Below are 22,252 nucleotides of genomic sequence, written 5' to 3' on the forward strand. Positions count from 1 at the left end.
ATCATTGTTCATACAGTTTCTAAAAACGGTAATATTAATTTATAACATATTTATGAATTGTTCGTTACAACGTCTTTTTTTACCAAAGATAACAATGTGCCCTTTGAATTCTTAACTATTAAAAGGAAGACGAGAACAGTATAAATACGTCCTACAGAAAACATATTTGAAAACAAAAATACACCATTGAAGAAGATCATATAGATCATGGAGGCTCTCAAATCTTTTGCCCTTTTGATTTTGGTTTTGGCATTTGCAAGCAAAGTTGATCAATCTTATTGTGGTATGTTTACGTTATTATTATTATTTAGTGGCATAGAAATTTTTTGATTTAGATAAAAATAAAATTAAAGTGGAATCGATTGGGTGGTATTGATATGTACACAATTGTGTCTTTAGCTGTTAATTGATTATAAGTTATATAATTCAAATTATGCATTCATACATTTTCACTGCTCACAAGAACACAAGTGCTATGATTTCTTTTTCACATTTGAAAAATATTCCTTTTTAGGCAATTTGTTTTTAGTTTCTTTAATTTGTTTTCCATTCTATCTTCGTGGCCTTTTAAATTATTTTGATAGTTGTTTTTAAATAGAAGAATTTTCAAAAATAGTAAATTTTACAAAATTTTTATTTATTTTGTTATTTTTAAAAATCCTCCTTTTAAATATAACAAAATTAATTAACCAATTAGCAAGATTAGACACTGATATCTCTATTAGTAGTTCTCTCTAAAATTTTGCTATATTAGTAAACATTTTCATCTATAAAATAATTTCCCTTGATTCATATTGTATTGTTGATCAAAATGAAAAAATTTCCTAAAATAAATCTTCTCTATTATATTCTTTCTTTAGATCTAATTAAGTTTTCATATCAATTTTTACCTTAACTTTTTTCATATAAAAAACAATCCTTCCTTTTTGAAATCTCATATGTATATGAGTTATTTATAGGGTTTATATCTCCTATGATTCGACATTTGGGTACTTTATAACCAAATATATAACTCATTTCTCTTATAATAATCCATTGGGACGTCATCCTCATAAAATCAAATAATTATCCATATTTTATTTTTGTTGCAGGACGAGATTCGAAGTACCAGCTTCCATTGACGGATTGGACAGTAACGATTATAAACTATCAAATAAATGCATCTCTACAGGTTCATTGCAAATCAAAAGACGATGATTTAGGCGTACACGTTATACAGAATGAAGGAGAGCATTATAGCTGGGGATTCAAGGAGAATTGGTTGCAAACAACTAAGTATTGGTGTGACTTTCAAAGCAAATTAGGGCATGCTTCGTTTGAGGTATTTTGGCCAGAGAGAGGAACTTGGTTTTCAGATCGTTGTGGTAGTAATTCAAATTGTGTCTGGGTTGCTGCCCATGATGGCTTCTCTTTGCTTAATGCTCCTGCAAAAACTTTGGAGTTTCAACATCCATGGCTACACTAGAATAACAATATATGTATAATAATTTCCTATTTACTATAAATAAAATAACAACCCTACTAAACTTCTTTGCTTTATATTAAGATCATACCATGAAGCCAAGAAACTTCCTTTTATTCAGCTTTGGCAACCATGCATGGCCCCTGGTTTCATTGATATATCTCTCTCATCTCTAGCCGTCCTTAATTATTTTGTTTCGGTTTCGTTATCAAATGGACTTCTTCTTTCTTTTTCTTTTTGAACTTTTTCTTTTTTACATGTTTTTGAACTTCAAGTTAAACATATTACTTAGCTTGCGAACATAATTTTAATTTATTGAATACTATTACACCATATATTAAAAACAAATTGAAACATCGTCAATAATGCATTTTGACTAAACGGTGTAAATTTTTGGAGATTTTGTGTGTGATACCATTAATGAAAGTTTGTCCTCTTGAACGAAAAAGAATGCTTATAACTAATGAAAAAGATTTGCTTGGTAGGACTTGTATTCAAAACTGTAGGGCCAATGATACTAAAAAACAAAGAAGATCACATTGCATATATGATATATGGTGCATGTGGGCATATATTGTTGAAATTTTGCACTTTGGTACACTTTCTTAATCAAAGATTAAGAGATAAGATTGGAAAAGAAAAGGGTTGATTAAATATTCAATAATCCAAAAAGTGATGTCTACTTTATATATATTTTAAAGTTGGATTTACAAATAAATAGTCGAGAAATGTACGTAGTCATCTAAAGCAAATATATATCACTTATCTATACGTATATACTTTACCTTTGTTTAAGCAAAGAGTTATGTTATGTGTGAACTTAAATTTAATGATGTTATAAAACGTAAACGGAGATTACTTGAAAAAGAGTTTTTCCTTTTTTATTTTACAAGACAATGGTGACATTGATTAAGACATCATGTAACCATCGAAAGTTCATAATTTGATTCTTGAACTAATATTATATAAACCATTAAATATATTTAAAAAATATAGTTTTGGTATCCAATATATAGATGGTAAAACTAGTTTCTATTTGGTTTATAAGTTTTGAAAGGTAAAACTTTTAAATTTGATTTCAATTTGAGGCAGAGGTGCAATGGATGAGATTTGAGTTATTCATTCTTCACGCTGCTTTGATTTCTTTACCAAATATTCACTTTAGTTTTTGGAGTTGTTTATTAATTAATTTACAAGAATTAACAACAATTCTACTAGAATTTTGTCACTTTTTATTGATCCATGCACATAAAGAAATCATACATATATCTTTTGGCCATTTAAAAAAAAAATATATATATAATAAAATACCACCACGATAGATTACTCTATAGTCTAGTTACTCTATATAGTCTCTTGTAGATAAGATTATGTGATATATATTTTGCTATATTTATAAATAATTTTAAAAAATTCATGTCGGTTGAAATAATTTTTAAATATTTGATTATATATACATATATTCCAAAATTGAGGTTCATCGTGAGATATAAAGAAATAAAAATAAATATAATGTTTAAATCTTGTTGAATTCAATATTTTGCAGCCAATAGAGTCAACTACGTACTAACTTTGGTCTTCATATAAAAGTTAATTAAACATCACTTTTAGTGGGGAATCCTTTGCATAGTGTACATAAATGGACTTCAAATAATTTTTAATTTGTTCGAATCATATATGATTTGGTATTTGTTTTCTTTTCTAATTTCTAAACTTTATAATGTTGTCTTCCAGTTTTTCTCTAAATTCCAAACATTTCAGTAAAATACTACATTGTCTTTTGCCAATTAGATTTTGACACAAATTTATTTTCTAAATCCATGAAGTTAAATATAATTTTCTTTTTAATGCTATGATCTAATACTACACATTGTTGCATTGAAAAAAATAAAATGTTAAACTTGAAAATTTAGAAACTAAACTCTAACTTTAATTAAATATGTATTTATTTATTATACTTTACGTACAAAATTTATAATATGGAAAATGGACTAATTAGGTTTATTTTTCAAAGTTTCTATTAGATTGTTTATTAAGAAGTTGAATAAAGAGCTAACATGAATCTTTCAACATAAAGGAAGCAAAAGAATGATTACTACTTGCATATATGTAAATTAAAGATACATCTTGGATTTTTTTAGGAGAATTATATAAAATAGTCTCCAAAGGAATTTCCTTTTGAAACATTTCTGTTTAGTTATTAATCTTATAAAATTATCAATATTACTCCTACATTAAAATTTCTTTTAGATTATTTTGTATAAATTTCTCAAATTTTGTTAAAAAAATCTACAATGATTAAGTTGATTGTTTTATTGACATAATTGAACAAGTGTAATTCTTATCCTACTTATCACATACATAAAATTTTATACGAGTAAAATCAAATGAATTTATATATAAAAAAATTCATAAGTTCCAAAAATGACAAGATATCACATCTCTTAAACATGTCTACAAAATTCATGGGTTACGTAGCAAATGATATACGTGTAGTAAAAGAAATTTAAGCGAGCCTAACTCAATTCATAAAGTTTCACTAATTTGACTTAATTCAATCTATATAAATTGATAACACAAATTAAATTGTAGATAGATTGAATTTGAGTGTGGGAGTCATCAATTATTTTTCTTTTTTGATTTGGGAAATATTCAACCCTAAAATAAGATTACATATTTATAAAATTTGGTGCCCCTCTTGCCAAGCCTCCTCGACCACCCCTAGACAGAACACTAAACTCTTTAATTAACTTTTCTTCATATTTGACTCTTAATTTGGAAGAATAATAACCTAACAAAAATGCCATACATTAAAAATTATTTGCCACGTCATTGGCTGCCCAAAATGTAAATATTAAAGAAATAAATTCCGTAAACAATAAGTACTACGGTGTTTTGAAGATTACTATATAATATATATATATATAGTACTATACACACATACTATATACTAATATACTGTGAACAATAAAATCAATTAAAGAAGAAAAGAAAACATACCTATCGCTACATGACATAATCAACTAATTTATATTTATTCAACTTCCATTGTAGTCTCTGTTATCCTTACTCTCTCACAAATCTCCATCTCTTTCCTCTTTCCTCTCCATTTCTCTTATGAAAAAGCTCCGACGCTTTAAGCTTCGAAAGCGTCTTATTCTTTTCTCGAGGTGGTTCGGTCGAAATATTCGACCCATGACATCCTTGTCATCGGTTAGATATTACAGACTGACCCAGGAGGCTAACTCGTTGAAAGAACCCAAGTTGTCCTCAAAGCTCCTCAGTTGGGGTCGCCAGCTGAGTTTTCTTCGACAACGTGTGTCGACCGAGGAGAAGCCTGATCACCTAGTGCCGAAAGGTCAGTTGGCCGTGTACGTAGGAGAAAGCGGAGGAGGATTGAGCCGGGTTTTGGTGCCGGTGGTGTATTTCAAACACAGGCTTTTCATCGAGCTACTAAGGGAGGCAGAGGAGGAGTATGGGTTTAGACATGAGAAAGGGATTACTTTGCCTTGTGGGTATTCGGAGTTTGAGAGGATTCAGACTAAGATTCGGGATTGTCGACGGAGTTGGGCGCGGTGGAGAAGCTCCGGCAGCTGCTGCTCGCCGGAGAGGGGTGATGTTGATTTGTGGAGGCTCTTGGAACTTTGATTGAAAAGATCAAGGGATGAGTGGTTTTTGACTTTTCTTCTACAGTGGATGGTTTTGGACGTTTTTTCTTTTTCTTTTTTGGGTGTGGATGTGATGTAAATTAGTTTTTTAGTTTATACTAAAAAATAATATTAATCTTTTGAAAAATTAATACTTGCTTAGTGGGACTGCTTATATGTGGTTTATTTGTGTCATCATATGCTTCTTTCTCTTGCACATGGAACTTGATAATATAAATTTATTTCAAATTAACTTCTAATTGTTCAAAAAAAAAGAAAAGAAAAGGAAGAGACTAAAATTGGAAATAAAGTAAGCGGTTGGTATCTTGGACGGTCAACTTATAACTGCCTACTCTCAATAGCATCTCGCTTACAACTACGTTTTCTTCCTCACTCAATCTATGCTCTCTTCTTCTTCTTCTTCTTCTTCAGTCCATTCTCAAGCATTCTCGCAGAAGCATCTCTCTTTGATGCTATAAAGTCACGCAAATCTGCTTTCTTTTCGTTTTTGGTTCTTCTTTTCTGCACATGCATGAAGTCTAACTTTTATGGATATGGCGGCCTATTTCCATGAAGGGATTTTTTCCCCTTCCTTTTGATTACAGGAGAATTTCGATTTTCCGTTGCTTCATTGCTTTAATTTTTGATCGATGGGGGTTTGGGTTTGTTATATCTAATCATTTAGTTTTGTGTTTAAGGGATTTCCACCATTCTTTTCGATTACTGGAGAATTAGGTTTCCCGTTGATTCTCATACCAATTTTATTTTTTGATCGATGGGTTTTGTTGTATTGAATCATTTAGTTTCTTTTTGCAACTGGGGTTTCTAAGAATGTGCTTTATTGTTCTGAATTTTCTCTTGCTAACTTTCGTCTAGGCTTTGACCACGAGCGATGTGAGAGATATGTACTAGTGCGTGGATCAATTACTGAGATTTATTTGAGCACAAGACAGAGTAATGGATGTCAATTTGTTGAAACTGAAGGTACTTTTACCACCATATATTCTTTGTTTGGTATTCGGTTCTTCTGGATTGAAGCGTGATTATTTTGCATTTGGTCCATTTAACCAATTTGTTGAAACTGAAGGTACTTTAACCAACCAGCCGATGGGCGCGGGGGGGGGGGGGGGGGGGGGGGGGGGGGGGGGGGGGGGGTGGGGGGGTCGAAATGGTCCAGAGAATCCCCGTCATGAAATACCTTCAGCCTGTGCCCATTTACCTTAAACACTTCGCCAGTTTCAAGACTCTGAACTTCCGCTGCACCATTTTCCACTAATACAAAAAGGGCCTGTCCATTTAGAATGAAGTGTACGTGGCATAAGCTTCAATTAAGAGTTGTAAAGGAAGACTTTTTGCCCAACTTCAAACTCTTTCGATGCTTTCATCAAGGAATCTTCAAAGGATTCCAATTTAAGCTCCTTAAGCTCGTGCAATTGAAGAATTCAACCTTTGCTGGTCACCTTTGGATCTCAATTAGATTGTTTAACAGCCCAATAAGCAGGATGCGATCTCCACAAGTAGGTGACAAGCTTTCCCATAGATCATCCTATAAGGAGTCATCCCTATGAGAGTCTTGATATGCCCACAGTGCATCATCCAATCACAAACTCCAACCTCTCCTGCTAGGGTTCACCACCTTCTCTAAGATAGATTTCACTTCCCTATTAGAAACCTTCACCAGCCCATTTGTCTGAGGATGGTATGGAGTGGCAATGCGGTGTTGCACACCATATTTCTTTAGGAGAGCTGCAATCACCTTATTGCAAAAGTGAGTACCCTGGTGCTGGTCACTAATGATAGCTCGTGGAAAACCAAACCCATTAAGGATGTTAGATTTCAAAAAACTGCAACCACTTCAGAATTATCAGTAACAGTGGCTTTTGCTTCAACCCATTTGGAAACATAGATCACAACAAGAATAATATATTTAAATTCACAAAATTGCATAGGGACATGAGACATTTCATTCCTACGAGACAATCCCTCAAACTTCTGAGATCTTTCACATGTTTTGCAATAAAAACACGCATATCTAAAAAGTGTGTCTCAATACAATCCTGAAACTATGGCATTTTGAAGGTTTCATGGTTGGAAAGGAGAATATCCACATTCCCATCCTTCATTATGCCAATGACACACTCCTGTTTTGCAAGTATGATGAGGATATGCTCTTCAAGCTAAAGGAAGCTATTAGATTGTTTGAATGGTATTCAGGGCAGAAAATTAATTGGGATAAATAATCTCTCAGTGGAGTTAATGTGGATGATGAAGTTCTGTCTCAAATGCCCGGGAAATTAGGGTGTAAGGCGGAAAAACTTTCATTTTTGTACTTTAGGACTTCCCTTGGGAGGTTATTCGAGGGAAATAATACTCTGCAACTAGTGATTGACCGGGTTCACAAAAAACTGGATAGAGAGAAGAAAAGGTTTAATATCTCAAGAGGATGAAGGCAAACTTTATGTAAATCAGTTTTGGCTAACCTTCCCACTTATTACTTGTCTCTCTTTGCCATCCCTGACAATGTGGTTTCTTCCTTGGAAAAACTAATGAGAAACTTCTTATGGGAAGTACATTCGGGAAGTAAAATAAATCATCTGGCGACTTGGAACAAAGTTACACTTTCTCAGCTTGATGGGGGTCTTGGCTTAGGAGGCATCAAAATTCAAAACACAGCTCTTCTTGCTAAATAGGGCTGGAGAGTCTTGATGGAAGGTAATTCATTATGGAGGCAAGTTGAAGTATTCGTGGTAAAGAGCCTTTTGATTGGACATGGTGGGTAAATCAGGTAATAGTTTGAAGAGTCCCTTGGTTAGAATTTCAAGAGCTTGGAGGAAGGTGGAAATTTTGGCTTTGTTTAAGCTTGGTAATGGAAGAAGAATTGCTTTTTGGACAGACTTATGAATCGGTAACATCCCCCTCAATCTTCAATTCCTTTCGCTCTTCAGATTGCATTGTTGCCTAGTGATTTTGTTGCTGCCCAGTGGGGCAATTCCACTATGTCTTGGTCAATCTTATTTCAAAGACTTTTAAAAGAAGACGAAATCCCAGATTTTCAATCTCTGTTATACCTACAGAGGGTGCTAAATTCGGATGATAGAAGACATTGGTCGCTCACTATGTCGGGCAGATTTTCAGTTAAGTCCCTTTCGGCCCATCTTTCTCCATCTTCCCTGTTGAGAGGAACATTCAAAGCTCTCTGGAAATCCAGCAGGCCAAGGAGAGTTAATATCTTGATCTGGTTTATGGCTCTTGGCCTTCTAAATTGCTTCTCGATTATGCAAAGAAAGATACCCATTTGTTGTCGAACTGGAGATTTTCCCTCCTTGATTGGGTTAGGTACCCCGTAAGTTTTTTTTGCTAATCAAGTCGTTAACTTGTTGCTTAACAACTCTGTATTTGAACTGTAGAGTCCTAGAAATTCTGTTTAGGGTGAGTTTGTGTTTTTGTTACATATTTGTTTAAAATCTAATTTTCAATTGCTTGATTTCTTTCTCTAGATTTTGTTTTGTGAATTATTCAATTAGTGTTGGATAAAAGTAATTTACATTTTCTGTAATATGTGAGCAAAATGTTTCCCTGTTCAACACAAGTTTTGTAGTGGGAGAGAAAAACTTCTCCTTGAGTTGAATGGACATAGAGATGGGAAATGTTTTCCATTCTCGTCTCCTCGCATTTATTATTATATTTTAGAAAACTTATACGTATAGCCCATTGCCCTCTTTATATGTAATTTTTAACATTCTCCCTCAAAATAGTCTTTTAAGTCTCTTGATCTTTTCATTAGAGATCTTTTCTTTTTCTAATGTTTGGGATCCTCAACCTTCTCAAGATTCATACAAGAACTATTTAAATGAAGATTCAAACGAGGAATTTCAAGAGAAATATTGTAGGGATGGAGAAAGAAACGGGGGTGGAGATGAAGATAAGCCATCCTTGTACTTGTACATCTCCAATTTTTGTTCGTTTAATCTGTTTATTCGGCTTAGGATTTCAAAAATGACCTGAAAAATCAGAGGATACAAGGACTTCAAATCCTTGCATACAAACCTTAGTTCTAGTTTTTTCCATAAGGTCCCTACTTGTTAGGTGTGTGGTGTGTCTTTCTTGAGTCAATGTGACAGGTAATATAAAGTTATGTTATGTCAAAGAAAAGTTAGACGTTATGATATTTATTTGCTTTTCCCAATTTTTGTTTCTACGAACAGACAAAGGAAGTCAAGCTCAAGTTCAGTGCTCTAACTATGTCTTCTCATATCCATTTTTCAATAATGACTAATGGAATCTAGACCTCTAAAGTTAGTTTTTCATGAAACTAACATGAATTATAGTTTAATGTTCATATAAAATCTCCAAATACAAAATAGCCATTGTATAGTGTATGCTTGTGGTTATTTTTTTAGCAACTTGATTTCTGTCATTTTTTGGTTTCAGTATGGTTTGATTTGCTAATAATGTGGCGTTTGGGTTGAGTTGGGTTGCAAGATGTTAATTCTCTCAAGAGGACGAAGACAAGGAAGCTTTCCCTACGTTGGTCCATGAACATCCCTAGTTTTGGAAATGGAAGACTCTTGTTCATGACAAAACCTTTTAACAGAACACATGCTAAACTTGAAACATTATTGCATCTTATATATATCAACATGAAAAGTTTTCAGTACTATAAAATTATGTACTTTCTCCTTTGAACATTTAACTCGATTTTAAATTAATTAAGAAAAAATATCGATTTATTCTATTCTCTTATACTTTGAAGATTGGATCAATCTAAACTCTAAACTTTTGTAAGTATATTAATTTGTCAGCATTAGTACTAAACATTGTTAAAAGTGAGAATTTAGTGAAATTTTGAGATTAGAAGTGTAAATATTAAAACTTATCGATCAAATTAAAACAACTCAAAATTTAAAAACTGAAAGAGCGATACTTTGAAACATAGAACTAAGAGGATTTCTGGAAAGTAATACTAGAACTTTTGAGGAAATTTGTTTTTAAGAAAACATGTAGCATTAAGTTTTCTCAGCAACAAAAAAGTTGTTCAAACAGCCTGTCGGGATCGAAAGAAATGATATTTATTCCCTTCCAAGCTTTTAGCAAGTAGGAGCATGTAGTCTCCATTGGAAACTTAGAAAGAGATCTTAGCCTTAACTCGAATTCAAATGATCACAAGGGTTTTGAGAGTTTAATTGCAGTGAAAATAAATGGGAAGGATGTAAAAGCCTAATTGGGATTAAAGTCGACCAAATGAGCTCTAGCTTAGGGTACTCATAATTCCTTCATATTTTTTTGGTTATTAATCAAACTCACAGAATTGATTGTATACCAATTCTATTCTTGGCTCGTTTGTTTGACTATGAGATCAAAGCAGCCAAATTCTATAGTTGAACTAATCAATTATTTAATTAGTGTAAATGCACAAGCCCGTTCCAATTAAGTTATTAACATATAAACAAACATACTCTAACCTATGTTCTGTAGAGATTAACATACCTACATGCATTTTTCTGTGTACCAAGCAACAAACATACTATACGTTCACAATGCGAACTTCATCCCACCCCTAAGATAGAGAACTTACCTTAGCTACTCATAATGTGCCAAGTGAGTTTTAGTGTTCCAATATATGAAAATACCAAGAAGGTAAAGGATGGGATATATTATCAGAATTTATAAAATGTTGTCCACATCGTGATAGCGTCGTAGAGATAGGCACTCTTTTCCGTAGCACAAGTTTAAGCGTTGTTATCAATTTCTCTGTTCAATATCTACAAAATCTTAGAATAAACATGTAAAATCATTTAATGAATCCAAATTAAGACTAGAAAAACATGACGTTTTCAGTGTTAACTTTTCTCCATCCTCCTAGAAAATTTTATAGCAATACAATAGTGTACCTACTACTCACCTACAGAATATGACATACTCATCAAATGTTGTATTCATTTATTATGCAGATCTCACACGATTTGTTAGTTCAAGCAATGAAATGAATTGAGATACTTCCATCTTACACTTTTTTCTCCTATCAAGAAAAGCTTGAGTAATATGAAAAAAAAAAAATCAAACTCCTTTTTTATTTATCCGAAAAGGTTCCTTTTAAGTGCAACTTAGAACTTTGAATCTCTTATTTTCGAAAACATATGTATCGTTTTCGGTTGACACAAAAATATAAAATTTAATAGAGTGGTAGGATATGGTTGAATAATTTATCCAACCCATTGGGATGGCACATCATGTGCATACGTAATATGTGGAACGTCATCAGGGTGACAATTCAATAATTTGGTGAAGAGGCCAATGCTTTTGTAAGCGATGACAACACACTTCCCATTTCTTGTGTTTCAACAAATTTGTTCTTTACTTTTTCAAAAAAATTAAAAGAAAGAAAGAAACCAACTTTTAATTGAATGCCACTCTCTATCCATTCATTTCAAGAAAAGAATATCTCATACCTAATTTTTATATGTGGCTATATTACATTTTTTTTCTTTTTTGCAAATATAATGGAGTTGGGAATATCGAATTTCGTTTCTAATTACCTTCTTGTATTTTGTTAATTTTTACTTTAAGACTTTCCATTTTCTTATAATCAAATTACTAAAACGTGTGTATACTTTTTAGATACGTTACTAAATCCTAGTGGTTATTTAAAAATTATAAAATTGTTTATTTGTTATTTCTTTTTATTTTTTTGGTTTTATAATTCTTTAAAAAATATTTTAGAAGTTGATTTTTTTTAATCAAAAGATGGTAACATTGACATTTTAAAACTTTGTTTTAAGATAATTTTTCTAAATAATAAAAATTATTGATAAATTTATTATATATATATATATATATATAGTTATAGAGGGTGGAGTTTAATATTTTGGTATATTTATAAATATTTTGTTTATTTTACTGTATTTGAAAGTAATTGTAATTTTTATTCATTCCTCTAATCTCTATACATGCCTTTGTCATCTTGATTTTATTCTAATTAAATCTAATCACATTAAGTAGAAGCATCTTTGATGAAATCATTTTCGTAGATCTACAAATTATATATAAGTTTTAAGAGTCTATAATTGCATTAGCACATTAAACGAATATTGAATAATTTAATTTGTATATATTTTGAATTTTTGTCGACCCAATTTGGAGAATAAAATTGAGCAACTTTTCATTTTAAGTTATTTAAATCCTTTGGAGTTATCTCTCTCATGGTAAAGATGGTGTTAAGACGTTACCAAACTAACTTACAAAAAGCCCTCAATTTTATTATCCTTTTGGAAAATTAGGTTTCCTTACTTCATCTTATAACTACATTTCTTACCTGTTTGACATAAAATAAAAGAAGTTGGTTATTATAATCTTTTTAATGAAAGGTTTGAGTAAGCAAATATTTATTATTGTTTTATTCTAAACATGCATTCTCACATACATTCATGAGTGAGTTTCGGCCTAAGGACATCTAAGTTTTGGATGGAGTACTGGTGCCGCTTGTCGAGTGTGGCGAGGAAAGGAATAATATAATATATTTTTGCTAGAAATTATTTTTCAATTTTTAAAAATCGTTTCTTATGTTATAAATGTTTTTGTAAATTAAATTTTCAAAATGTTTATTAGTTTTTTATTTTGTTATTAATATTAGAATCGTTGAAGTCTCTCTCTGTTTACTATATATGTGAGTCTCATTCTTCTCTTTAAAAAATACAAAGAATAACAACACAGTGATTTCTATTTTCAAAAAGTTCTCTCGTTCTCAGTATACCAAACATTAGAGTGTCTATTAAAGCGTTGAGATTCCGATTAGTTTCAATGTAAAACTAATTGAAAAACACATATGTTTTATTCTGGGGATGACGGGGCAACACAAATTTGTTTGCACAAAAGAGCATAGCCGCGAAACGTCTTAAAGAAAGTGAGATTCGCAACTCAGCCATTTTCTTCTAACATGTTTTCATTTTGCAGTTGTTGTTTTGCAGTTATATATATATGAATTATTAGTTAATTGATTGATTGATTAAAAAATAAATATATTTCATAAATGGTATAAAAAAAATTGAAGATGGGCAGTGAACACTACAACGTGCGTTCCATATTATATAATGCAGATTCGACGAACAATTTATTATTCCTTTATTCCACAAGAGATTTATTAAAATAATAATAATAATAAAAAAGAATAGGTAAAGCATTATCCTCTCTATAAGATATGCTTTTTCTTTCTTATTTTATTTAACGATTCTTACGTTTTCTATGAATTTTTTCCATATATAAGTAGACAAAGCAAGAAAGTAGACCAAACAAAAATTAGTTACTGTTAATAATACTTAATTTTGAAACTTCTATATATCAAATGAACGATTGTGAAGTACGTTAGATATGCATGTGGCCATGTGGGTAGGTCTTTGTATACTCATTTTTCTCTTCTCTATTTCACAACCATTCAGCACATATGGATGGTCTCTACGTTTTAGGTTTTGGTGTTGTCCTTCAACCACATCTACTGCTATACAATGAATCTTTTATATTTATATTAAATGCAATGACACCCTGTAGAAATTTAGAAACTTTTTTCTAATTATTTCGCTTTTCATTCTTAATAAATCTACAAAGTCTACCATAATTCACTTGTTTTCAAGTTTTATTGACTACATTTTAGCAAAAAAATTGTTTTTCTTTTCTTTAATCTAGTTCAGGTAATTCTTGTATTTAAAAATGATGCATATTATTATAAAAATATGAGAGAAAATAGGTTTAATTTAACGAAATAAGAAAGTTGTTCTTTGAAACAAATTTAAAAAGGAAAAAAAGAAAAAGAAAAAATTGTTAAACACAATTAAAAATTAAATAAATTATTAGATACAAGTTTAAGGGTATGTTAAAAGGTGTTAATTTTTAAGTGCTTAAAAATTAGTTTTTTAAACCATTAAAAAATCTCAAAGGCAATCCTAGTAATGAATAATTTGTTTAATCTGTTTGTTCTATATTATGACTAGGTAACAATATTTTTGTTGATTTAAGTTTTTTTGGGTGAAATAAGAAGGTAAACTCAGTAGGGGATTATATATTATGTCCAAAGTTGATAAATACTATAGTTGATATTATAGAGATATGTCAAGCTCTTTTTGCTCTTAAAAAATAATTATATCAAAGTCATCACCCTACCTAGATGATTTAACCACAGGTAAGTAAAATGTTAGAAAGTAAGTTGGGACGACCTACAAAAATAGTTACAAGTTAGAGGTTCGTTCATGGTGAGGTTCATGCAATAATATAATAATCTAACCGAAAAAAGACGAAATTTGTACGAGACCTAACAAATTGGTAGCTACTTTAGAGTAGACTCAACTCCAGTAGTAATTTTCTAGATCAGGAGGATAACATTTTAAGAACGTAAATATACAGGGTGAGAAACAATATTCTCATTTGTATACAAAATTTTGTCTCGAGTGTGTGAAAATAAAAAGAATCCAAAACCAAATTGGACAATTACACATTTAGTTATATTTGTCCTAAATCAACATATTCCCAGTAACAGTTTCAAATTTTCTGGTGTTTGTACTAAAAAATTTCGCTATAAATATGTTATCCATCCAATATCTCTAAACAAAACTCAAAAGGAGAGAACAATTTTCATATCATTAGTTTCCATGATGGCACCTCACGTCCTATTTGTAGCATTAGCCACACACGGGCATTTCAATCCAGGCCTCCACTTCGCCAACATCCTCTCCCACGGCGGCCTCCACGTGACCTTTGCCACCTCCTCCTCTGTCTTCCGCCGTGTCCCCAAACTCCCCTCCTCCCCACGCCTCTCCTTTGCCTTCTTCTCCGACGGCCAAGATGACGGCTTCAAACCCGGCGATGATGTCGTTCCATTTCTCTCTCAATTTGAGCTCCAAGCCTCCAGAGCCATCCATGATATCATCTTGAAGTCCAAAGCCAGTGGAAAGCCAATCACTTTCGTTCTTTACTCTTTGCTCACTCCGTGGATGGCCAATGTCGCCCGCTCTTTCGACCTCCCGACTGCTCTTTTCTGGAATCAATCCGCTGCTGTCTTTGCCATTTACTATCATTTCTTTAATGGCTATAGAGAAGTTATTCAAAATTGCTTCTCTCATCCTTGTATTAATATTAACTTGCCTGGCCTTACTTCATTGAACTCTAAACAACTTCCTTCCTTATGCAACCCAGTAAACTCCAACTCTTTTATTCTTAAACTCTTTGAATCTCATTTCCAAGTCCTCAAACAAGAACCCCACTTGAAAATTTTGATCAATTCTTTCGATGAGCTCGAACATGACGTTTTTAGAGCTAATAACATGGGGAATTTGATTCCCATTGGACCCGTATTGCCCATTAAATGTATCGAGCAAATGAATAATGAAATTTTTTTAGATGCATTCAGGGTTGCACCCATAAGTTTCAGCTTACACAACAGTCAGGATGAATCTAAGTATCATTCGTGGCTGAATTCGAAGCCGAGATCTTCGGTGGTGTACCTGTCGTTTGGAAGCATTGCGGCGGTATCAAAGGCGCAATTGGAGGAGATTGGGAGAGGGTTGTTGGATTATGGTGGGGAGTTTTTGTGGGTAATGAGGAAAATGTCTCATGGGAATGAAAGAGACATGTTGAGCTGCCTAGATGAGCTAGAGGCCAAAGGGAAGGTAGTTGCATGGTGTTCGCAATTGGAGGTTTTGTCGAACCCAGCGATTGGGTGTTTCTTGACACATTGTGGGTGGAATTCTTCAATGGAAAGCCTCGTGTGCGGGGTGCCGGTGGTGGCGTTTCCACAGTGGACGGACCAAGGGACCAATGCCAAGATTATCGAGGACTTGTCTAAGAGTGGAGTGAAGTTGAGAGTGAATGAGAATGGCATTGTTGAGAGAGGAGAGATCAAGAAATGCTTGGAGATGGTCATGGGGAAGGGAGATGAAGGGGAAGGTTTCAGAAGGAATGGTAAGAAATGGAAGGAGTTGGCCAAGAAAGCTATCACCAAGGGAGGTTCTTCCCATCTCAACATTAGAAACTTTATAGATCATCTTTAATTTGGCGAAGTGATGGAGATGTGTTCTTTTTTATTTTAAGGTGAATCAAGTCTATAAATTAAATAAGTTTGAATTGTAAAATTTATAAAAGAAAAAAAAAAGAAGAAGAAGAAGAAGAAGTTAGAATGTAGTCTTAAAATCGAATTCCTATCACTATCAATGAAAACATAATAAATGATTCATAGTTTGATAAAACATTTCGTAGTGATGGTTTTGGTCTTGATCTTCAAACAAAAAAAAAAATATATATATTGTTGGGATTTGTTTTGATAAAATAAAAGTGAGGGGGAGGGGAGATGATGGGCAATTTGAATACCAATCACATGAAAAAAGAAAAATGATGTTGATGTCAGATGAGTTTGAAAGGTATTACACAAGCATTGGCTAACGTGGCTTTTAGGCTCATATCGAGTTGACACCAATCAAGAATTGTCGGTTTTCAACACATGGTCAATATTGCAATGTCTTCTTTGGAGTTGGATTAAACCATTCATTCATTTTGGTCGGTTCAAACTAACACATTACAAACTTGGTCGACCTCATGTAGTCGGCAAACTAAATAAGATAAAAAATAAAAAAGAAAAGGACGTATTTTAATTGGCAAAATATTGTAGGTATAAAACATTTTCAAAAATTGAAAACCTCCCCACAATTTATCATAACAAAAATATAAAAATTCGTACATTTGGTAGCCAATCATTTAGTTTTGACTATTTTTAAGATTTTTAGTTTAGATTTAGCCAAACAAATTCTTTTTAAATAGTTTAAACAATTTTTTAAAGATTATTTGATAAAATAATTGTTTAGATTTTATATTTTAGGCATAACATCTTTAGATTTGGGTACAACTTTTTTTTTAATCTTTTATACTACACGGTTTGAACCCATTACAAAAGAAAATGAAGAGAAAAAGATGATGAAAATGCAAAAGATAAAAGATGGAAAGAAAAACTAAAAAAGAAAAGAAAAGAAAAAGATAGATGGAGATCAAAAGAAACAGTGCAAAAATATCCTAAAAAATAGTCAATTTTTTATTTTGTTATGCAACTGCAAATATTGTGGTGTTTTTGTTATATTCATAAAACAAAAAAAAGTCTAAAAAGGAAAAAAATTATTGTAAATTAATATGAATTTTAGAATAATTACAAATATAGTTATTATATTTAAAATAAGCATAAGAGTCCATCATTGATACTTTATGATTTTTTAAAAATATTGCTGGATATTTAATTATTATTTTTAAAATAGAAATTTGGTTAAATTAAAGAAATGCAAACAGTAAATTTGGATGTTAGATCCAATTTTTTCATTTTCTAACTTAAAGGAATGGAAGCCTATTGAAAAGAAGCCCAAACTGAAACATTGGCCCAAAGTCTCAACAAAATCCAAGAAACATATACAAAATAAAATAAAGATTAATCAAAACATGCACTCTTTATTCATCTACATTTTATTATATTATTATCATTGATGACTACTAAAATTGTTAGAGCTATTCTAACAACTATGACTTCAACTCAAACTTTAGCCACAAATCTAGAGTTGGGTGTTTGGTTGTTTAGATTATTCCTTTTTCAATTTTAATAACATTTTGTTCAAAACAAATATTTGAATTCTCCCTGAAATTGTTTTTTCTTAATTTAAAAATTTTGGATCACGATCATAAACATAGTAGTTTGCGAACTAAATTTCCATAGTTGTTGTATTTAACATATAAAAATGTAATATGAGAATAAATCTATTAGACACTAAATTATAAATTTAAGCGCATATTAAAATAATTTTTAAGGTCGAAATTATACATATGAAAAACATTTATAAAAAGTTCAAAAACTAAATTTGTATTTAACTCCAAAAGAATATGGTCCATTGGCAAGGTATAAAGTGAGGCGTGTACTAAGGCTTTCGTTAGCCACTCGACCAAGAGATATTTATGTTGTTATAGGGTAATTTATAATAGGTAGTACTTTGAGGTATATTAGTGATAAACTCTTGTATAGTTCTATCAATGATAAACTTCTAACATTAATAGATTTCGACAGATTTTGTTATATTTATAATTGTATTAAAATGTTGTTATATTTTTCGTTAATACTTTGAATCTAATTATTATATTTACATATCTAAAAAGTTAGTCTCGTATATTATTACTCCAAGTCATGCATATTAAAGAGAGGTGTATGGAAGCATAGAATAGAAACAAATTAATTTCTTTGAATATTTCTTTACCATACCCAAGTTAAAAAAACAAACAAAACATTGATTAGCCAGGCTACCAAATTCTCAATATATTTCTCCATACCAAAAATAAACCAAACAAAACGTTTATTAGTTAACCTGCCTGGTATGGTCTCGATTTGCTCCGCAACTAATCTTATATGGTTTCGATGTCTATAAACTTTTTATGTATTTTAATTGAAACTATTTATAAAATAAAGGAAAATTTAAAATGAGTTATACAGAAGGAAATATATTTTAATATATATTGGAATAATGGTTCTTTTTTTTTTTTAGCTATATTAGAAAATGACCATTTCAAATATTCGTTTTGATGAAGTTGAACCATATTCATATCTAGCCGATGAATCAAGCAAATAAAATTCAAACTTCTATGAATGAGCATGTTTATGCACCCATAAAGATTGACATTTATGTTTAAATTATTTGTGGTGACTATATGAAGATTTAACCCCTGGATAATCAGTACATGTGTCAATTACTAATGCAATTCTAGTTTTGTTAAATTAATTTGAAAAGTGAGAAGGTTAAATGTCTAGAGTATACGGAAGACACTTTCCTCGGATAAAAAATATTATTGAAATTAAAAAATTTATAACTTAACCCTAAAGTTACATTAACAAGTTATCACCATAACTTTATCGCAATTATCTCAGCCTTCATTCACATTTCTTATCAATTTATATTTTGTCAAGATTATAACTTATTTATTTCCGTACAAATTATTCACTAAAAATATAAACTTTTGAACGTCAGCTTTGAAAAATGAATTTTATGTTCATAACTCTTGCTTTTTAAAGAGCCAAGAGAGAAGAACTTATTTACCATAAAATATTCCTAAATATAAATATAAGGAATATCTCTTATCTTCTTCGTTGGAGATATTTAAGGAATATCTTTTAACTCCTTATTTATAAATGATCCTAAAGATAAGGAAGATCTTTTTTCTTTCTTTAAATAAAAATAAAACTAATTTCAGATAAGGAAGATCTTTTTTCTTTCTTTAAATAAAAATAAAACTAATTTCATATTTGTCAAATAATTTAACATAATTAAAATAAAGAAACTTTTAACCTCAAAAACAAATTCAATTATCGAGAGTTGAATTAGGTTTATCTCGACGTTAGACTCTAATTTCAACCATTTAATACAAGCAAGAATAATATTATCTCCTAGAATTAAAATAGTTTGAGTTATATGTAAAAGATGAAAATGTTGAAAGGGTGTTTTTAAGTTACCAATTTGATAAGTTGAGGTGAAATAAACTCAAATGTGGAAGATAGTATAAACATTCATTTTTATCTTTTCAACAATTTGTTTGAACTCTACGTTACAATTGGAAAGCAAAAGATGGAAAATTGATATCACCCCACCATTTACTCACTCACAGCGTAGTATGCGTTGGTAAATTGGAAGAGAGATCTGCCATTACTCTACGTCTCTGCGTCTCTACCCTCCCCTTTCCCATCGTTCAACAATAATCAACACTCTTCATTTTACACTTTCAATCACTGTAACCGACACTTTTCTTTCCTCACTTGCCTTATCAATGCCCTAAACCCACCAATTTCTACTCTGTTTTCACTCTCTGTATCCCCATCTTCTCCTACTAAACTCCTACATGCCTTTTCTTTGATTCCATCAACAAACCTTCCTCCAATGGAGAAGAGGCCCTTCAGAACCACTTGCTCCACCGATATCTGCTTCGCCATTTTCATTTCCTCTGCCATTGTTTGGATTTTCTTATGTTTTGATTACTCCACTTTCCATCCCTCCAACAATGGCGTCCGAGGGATCAGTTCTTCTCTTAACCCTAATAAATTACTCCTCAAACCTTCCCCTCTCTCCGCCCGGACTCTCGATCCTTGCTCCGGTCGTTACTTGTTCATCCAGAATATTCCGTCTCGATTCAATTCCGATTTGATCACTAACTGCCAATCTCTTACAAGAGGAACCGACAAATCCGATATGTGTCCCTATTTTGTTAACTCTGGACTCGGCCCTGAAATTGAAGATTCTCGTGGGGTTTTTCTTAACAATAGTTGGTTCAAGACGAATCAGTTTCTGTTGGAGGTCATTTTTCACAACAAGATGAAACAGTATGAATGCTTGACGAATGATTCGGCTATGGCGTCTGCTGTTTATGTACCGTTTTACGCTGGTCTTGATATCAGCCATTATCTATGGAATCCGAGTATTACGATTAGGGATTCTTCCGCTAGGGATTTTTTGAGTTCGATTTCTGAAAAACCTGAGTGGAAGAGGATGTTTGGGAGGGATCATTTCTTCGTTGCCGGAAGAATTTCTTGGGATTTCAGACGACAAACGGATGAAGTCTCTGATTGGGGAAGTAAACTCAGATTCTTATCCGAATCTCACAATATGACGATGCTTTCTGTTGAAGCAAGTTCATGGAAGAACGACTTCGCGATTCCGTATCCAACTTATTTTCATCCATCGAAATTGAGTGAAATAGTTGAATGGCAGAGTCTCATGAGAGCTAGACAACGCCAACATTTATTCACCTTCACCGGCGCTCCACGGCCGGATCTTACTGACTCGATTCGTGGTATGGTGATCGAGCAATGTCGAGGTTCATCTCTTTGTAAATTCATAGATTGCAGTTCTGATGGGGTTAATTGTGATGATCCTACTACCACCATGGAAGCATTTCAGAGCTCGATCTTCTGCTTGCAGCCACCGGGAGATTCATACACAAGAAGATCCATATTCGATTCGATTTTAGCTGGATGTATTCCAGTTTTCTTTCATCCAGGTACTGCTTATTCTCAATATTTATGGCATTTTCCGAAAAATCAAACAGCTTATTCTGTGTTTATACCAGTGAGGAATGTGAAGAAGTGGGATGAGAGTATTGAGGGGATTTTGAGTGGGATTTCTAAGGATAGAGAATCCTCCATGAGAGAGGAAGTTATAAGAGTCATTCCAAGTATTGTCTATGGAGATCCGAGATCAAAAATAGGGAATTTGGAAGATGCATTTGATTTAGCTGTTAAAGGGATTCTTGAAAGAGTTGAAAATGTTAGGAAAAATATTAGGGAAGGGAGAGATCCTAGTGAAGGATTTGATGGTCCTGATCATTTTAAGTATACATTTTCAAACAACGACTGAGAAAATTTTGCAGCTTTTTAATGAACATTCAAAATTTGGGATGCATGCCATGGATTTTGATGGTGGGATATCCTTCACAAAGTAAGATTTTGTGTATACATGTCCTCCCAATGGTCTCTCTTTTTTTTTTTTTGCTTCTCTTAGCCCATAATACGAGTGAAATAGTCTTATATTGTTTGGTTGAATAGACAGACTATCTGTGGAGGATATAATGGAAATTCATGTAAATTCAAAAGGCAAAAGATATGTTTGTGGATTCAAACGATTATGATGTTTTATATCATATTTGTAAATATAGGTTGTGGTAAACATGAATAGTTTGCAATAGGACAAAAGATGTAAAATGGATGAGTGATCATACCTCCATTTCAACTCAAATAGTTGCAACAAACGTAAGACGAAACAGAGGGATAAACATTATTTTATAATAATCTTTTATTTATCATCTAAACAAATAAGAATAAATGGATGGCTGCATTTGTTAATGAGAACATGGAAGAATGACATATATTATTGGTTATGTAGTTTTGTGTACTTCTAACTTCTATGTGGTTATGAATGTTCTAAAGATGCGCTAATGAGTGTGCGAGTACACCTCAAAATAAATTAATAATATCATATTTGTATCTGTATCTATTTTGGCTTATACCCCTTTTCTTGTTTCTCTCTTTTAAGGTTTAAACTAAATATAAATATAATTTAGATTACTAGAATGTTGTCCTATTCTTATCTTATTTATT

At 31.9% G+C, this 22,252-nt stretch overlaps 3 protein-coding genes and 1 long non-coding RNA gene across 4 annotated transcripts; all 4 read left to right on the plus strand.

Moving 5' to 3' along the window:
* Nucleotides 1–156: 156 nt before the first annotated feature.
* On the plus strand, nucleotides 157–1,539 carry LOC105435729 (S-protein homolog 1). The gene is made up of 2 exons (XM_011658066.2): nucleotides 157–283; nucleotides 1,092–1,539. The coding sequence occupies exons 1-2, from the start codon at nucleotides 208–210 to the stop codon at nucleotides 1,463–1,465; spliced, it is 450 nt and encodes a 149-aa protein (XP_011656368.1). The 5' UTR covers nucleotides 157–207; the 3' UTR covers nucleotides 1,466–1,539.
* A 2,962-nt stretch (nucleotides 1,540–4,501) lies between these two features.
* On the plus strand, nucleotides 4,502–9,844 carry LOC105435731. Its single transcript, XR_969683.2, has 2 exons — nucleotides 4,502–6,093; nucleotides 9,541–9,844. It is a non-coding gene; the product is annotated as an uncharacterized LOC105435731 (long non-coding RNA).
* Nucleotides 9,845–14,514: 4,670 nt separating this feature from the next.
* LOC105435732 (UDP-glycosyltransferase 75C1) lies at nucleotides 14,515–16,337 on the plus strand. The gene has a single exon (XM_011658068.2). It carries the CDS (start codon nucleotides 14,745–14,747, stop codon nucleotides 16,140–16,142), a length of 1,398 nt encoding a protein of 465 aa, XP_011656370.1. The 5' UTR covers nucleotides 14,515–14,744; the 3' UTR covers nucleotides 16,143–16,337.
* A 3,380-nt stretch (nucleotides 16,338–19,717) lies between these two features.
* Nucleotides 19,718–21,997, plus strand: LOC105435733 (probable xyloglucan galactosyltransferase GT14). The gene has a single exon (XM_011658069.2). The coding sequence runs from the start codon at nucleotides 20,040–20,042 to the stop codon at nucleotides 21,510–21,512; it is 1,473 nt and encodes a 490-aa protein (XP_011656371.1). The 5' UTR covers nucleotides 19,718–20,039; the 3' UTR covers nucleotides 21,513–21,997.
* Nucleotides 21,998–22,252: the final 255 nt, after the last annotated feature.

The sequence above is a fragment of the Cucumis sativus genome, chromosome 6, assembly GCF_000004075.3.
Source record: "Cucumis sativus cultivar 9930 chromosome 6, Cucumber_9930_V3, whole genome shotgun sequence".
Classification (NCBI taxonomy): domain Eukaryota; kingdom Viridiplantae; phylum Streptophyta; class Magnoliopsida; order Cucurbitales; family Cucurbitaceae; genus Cucumis; species Cucumis sativus.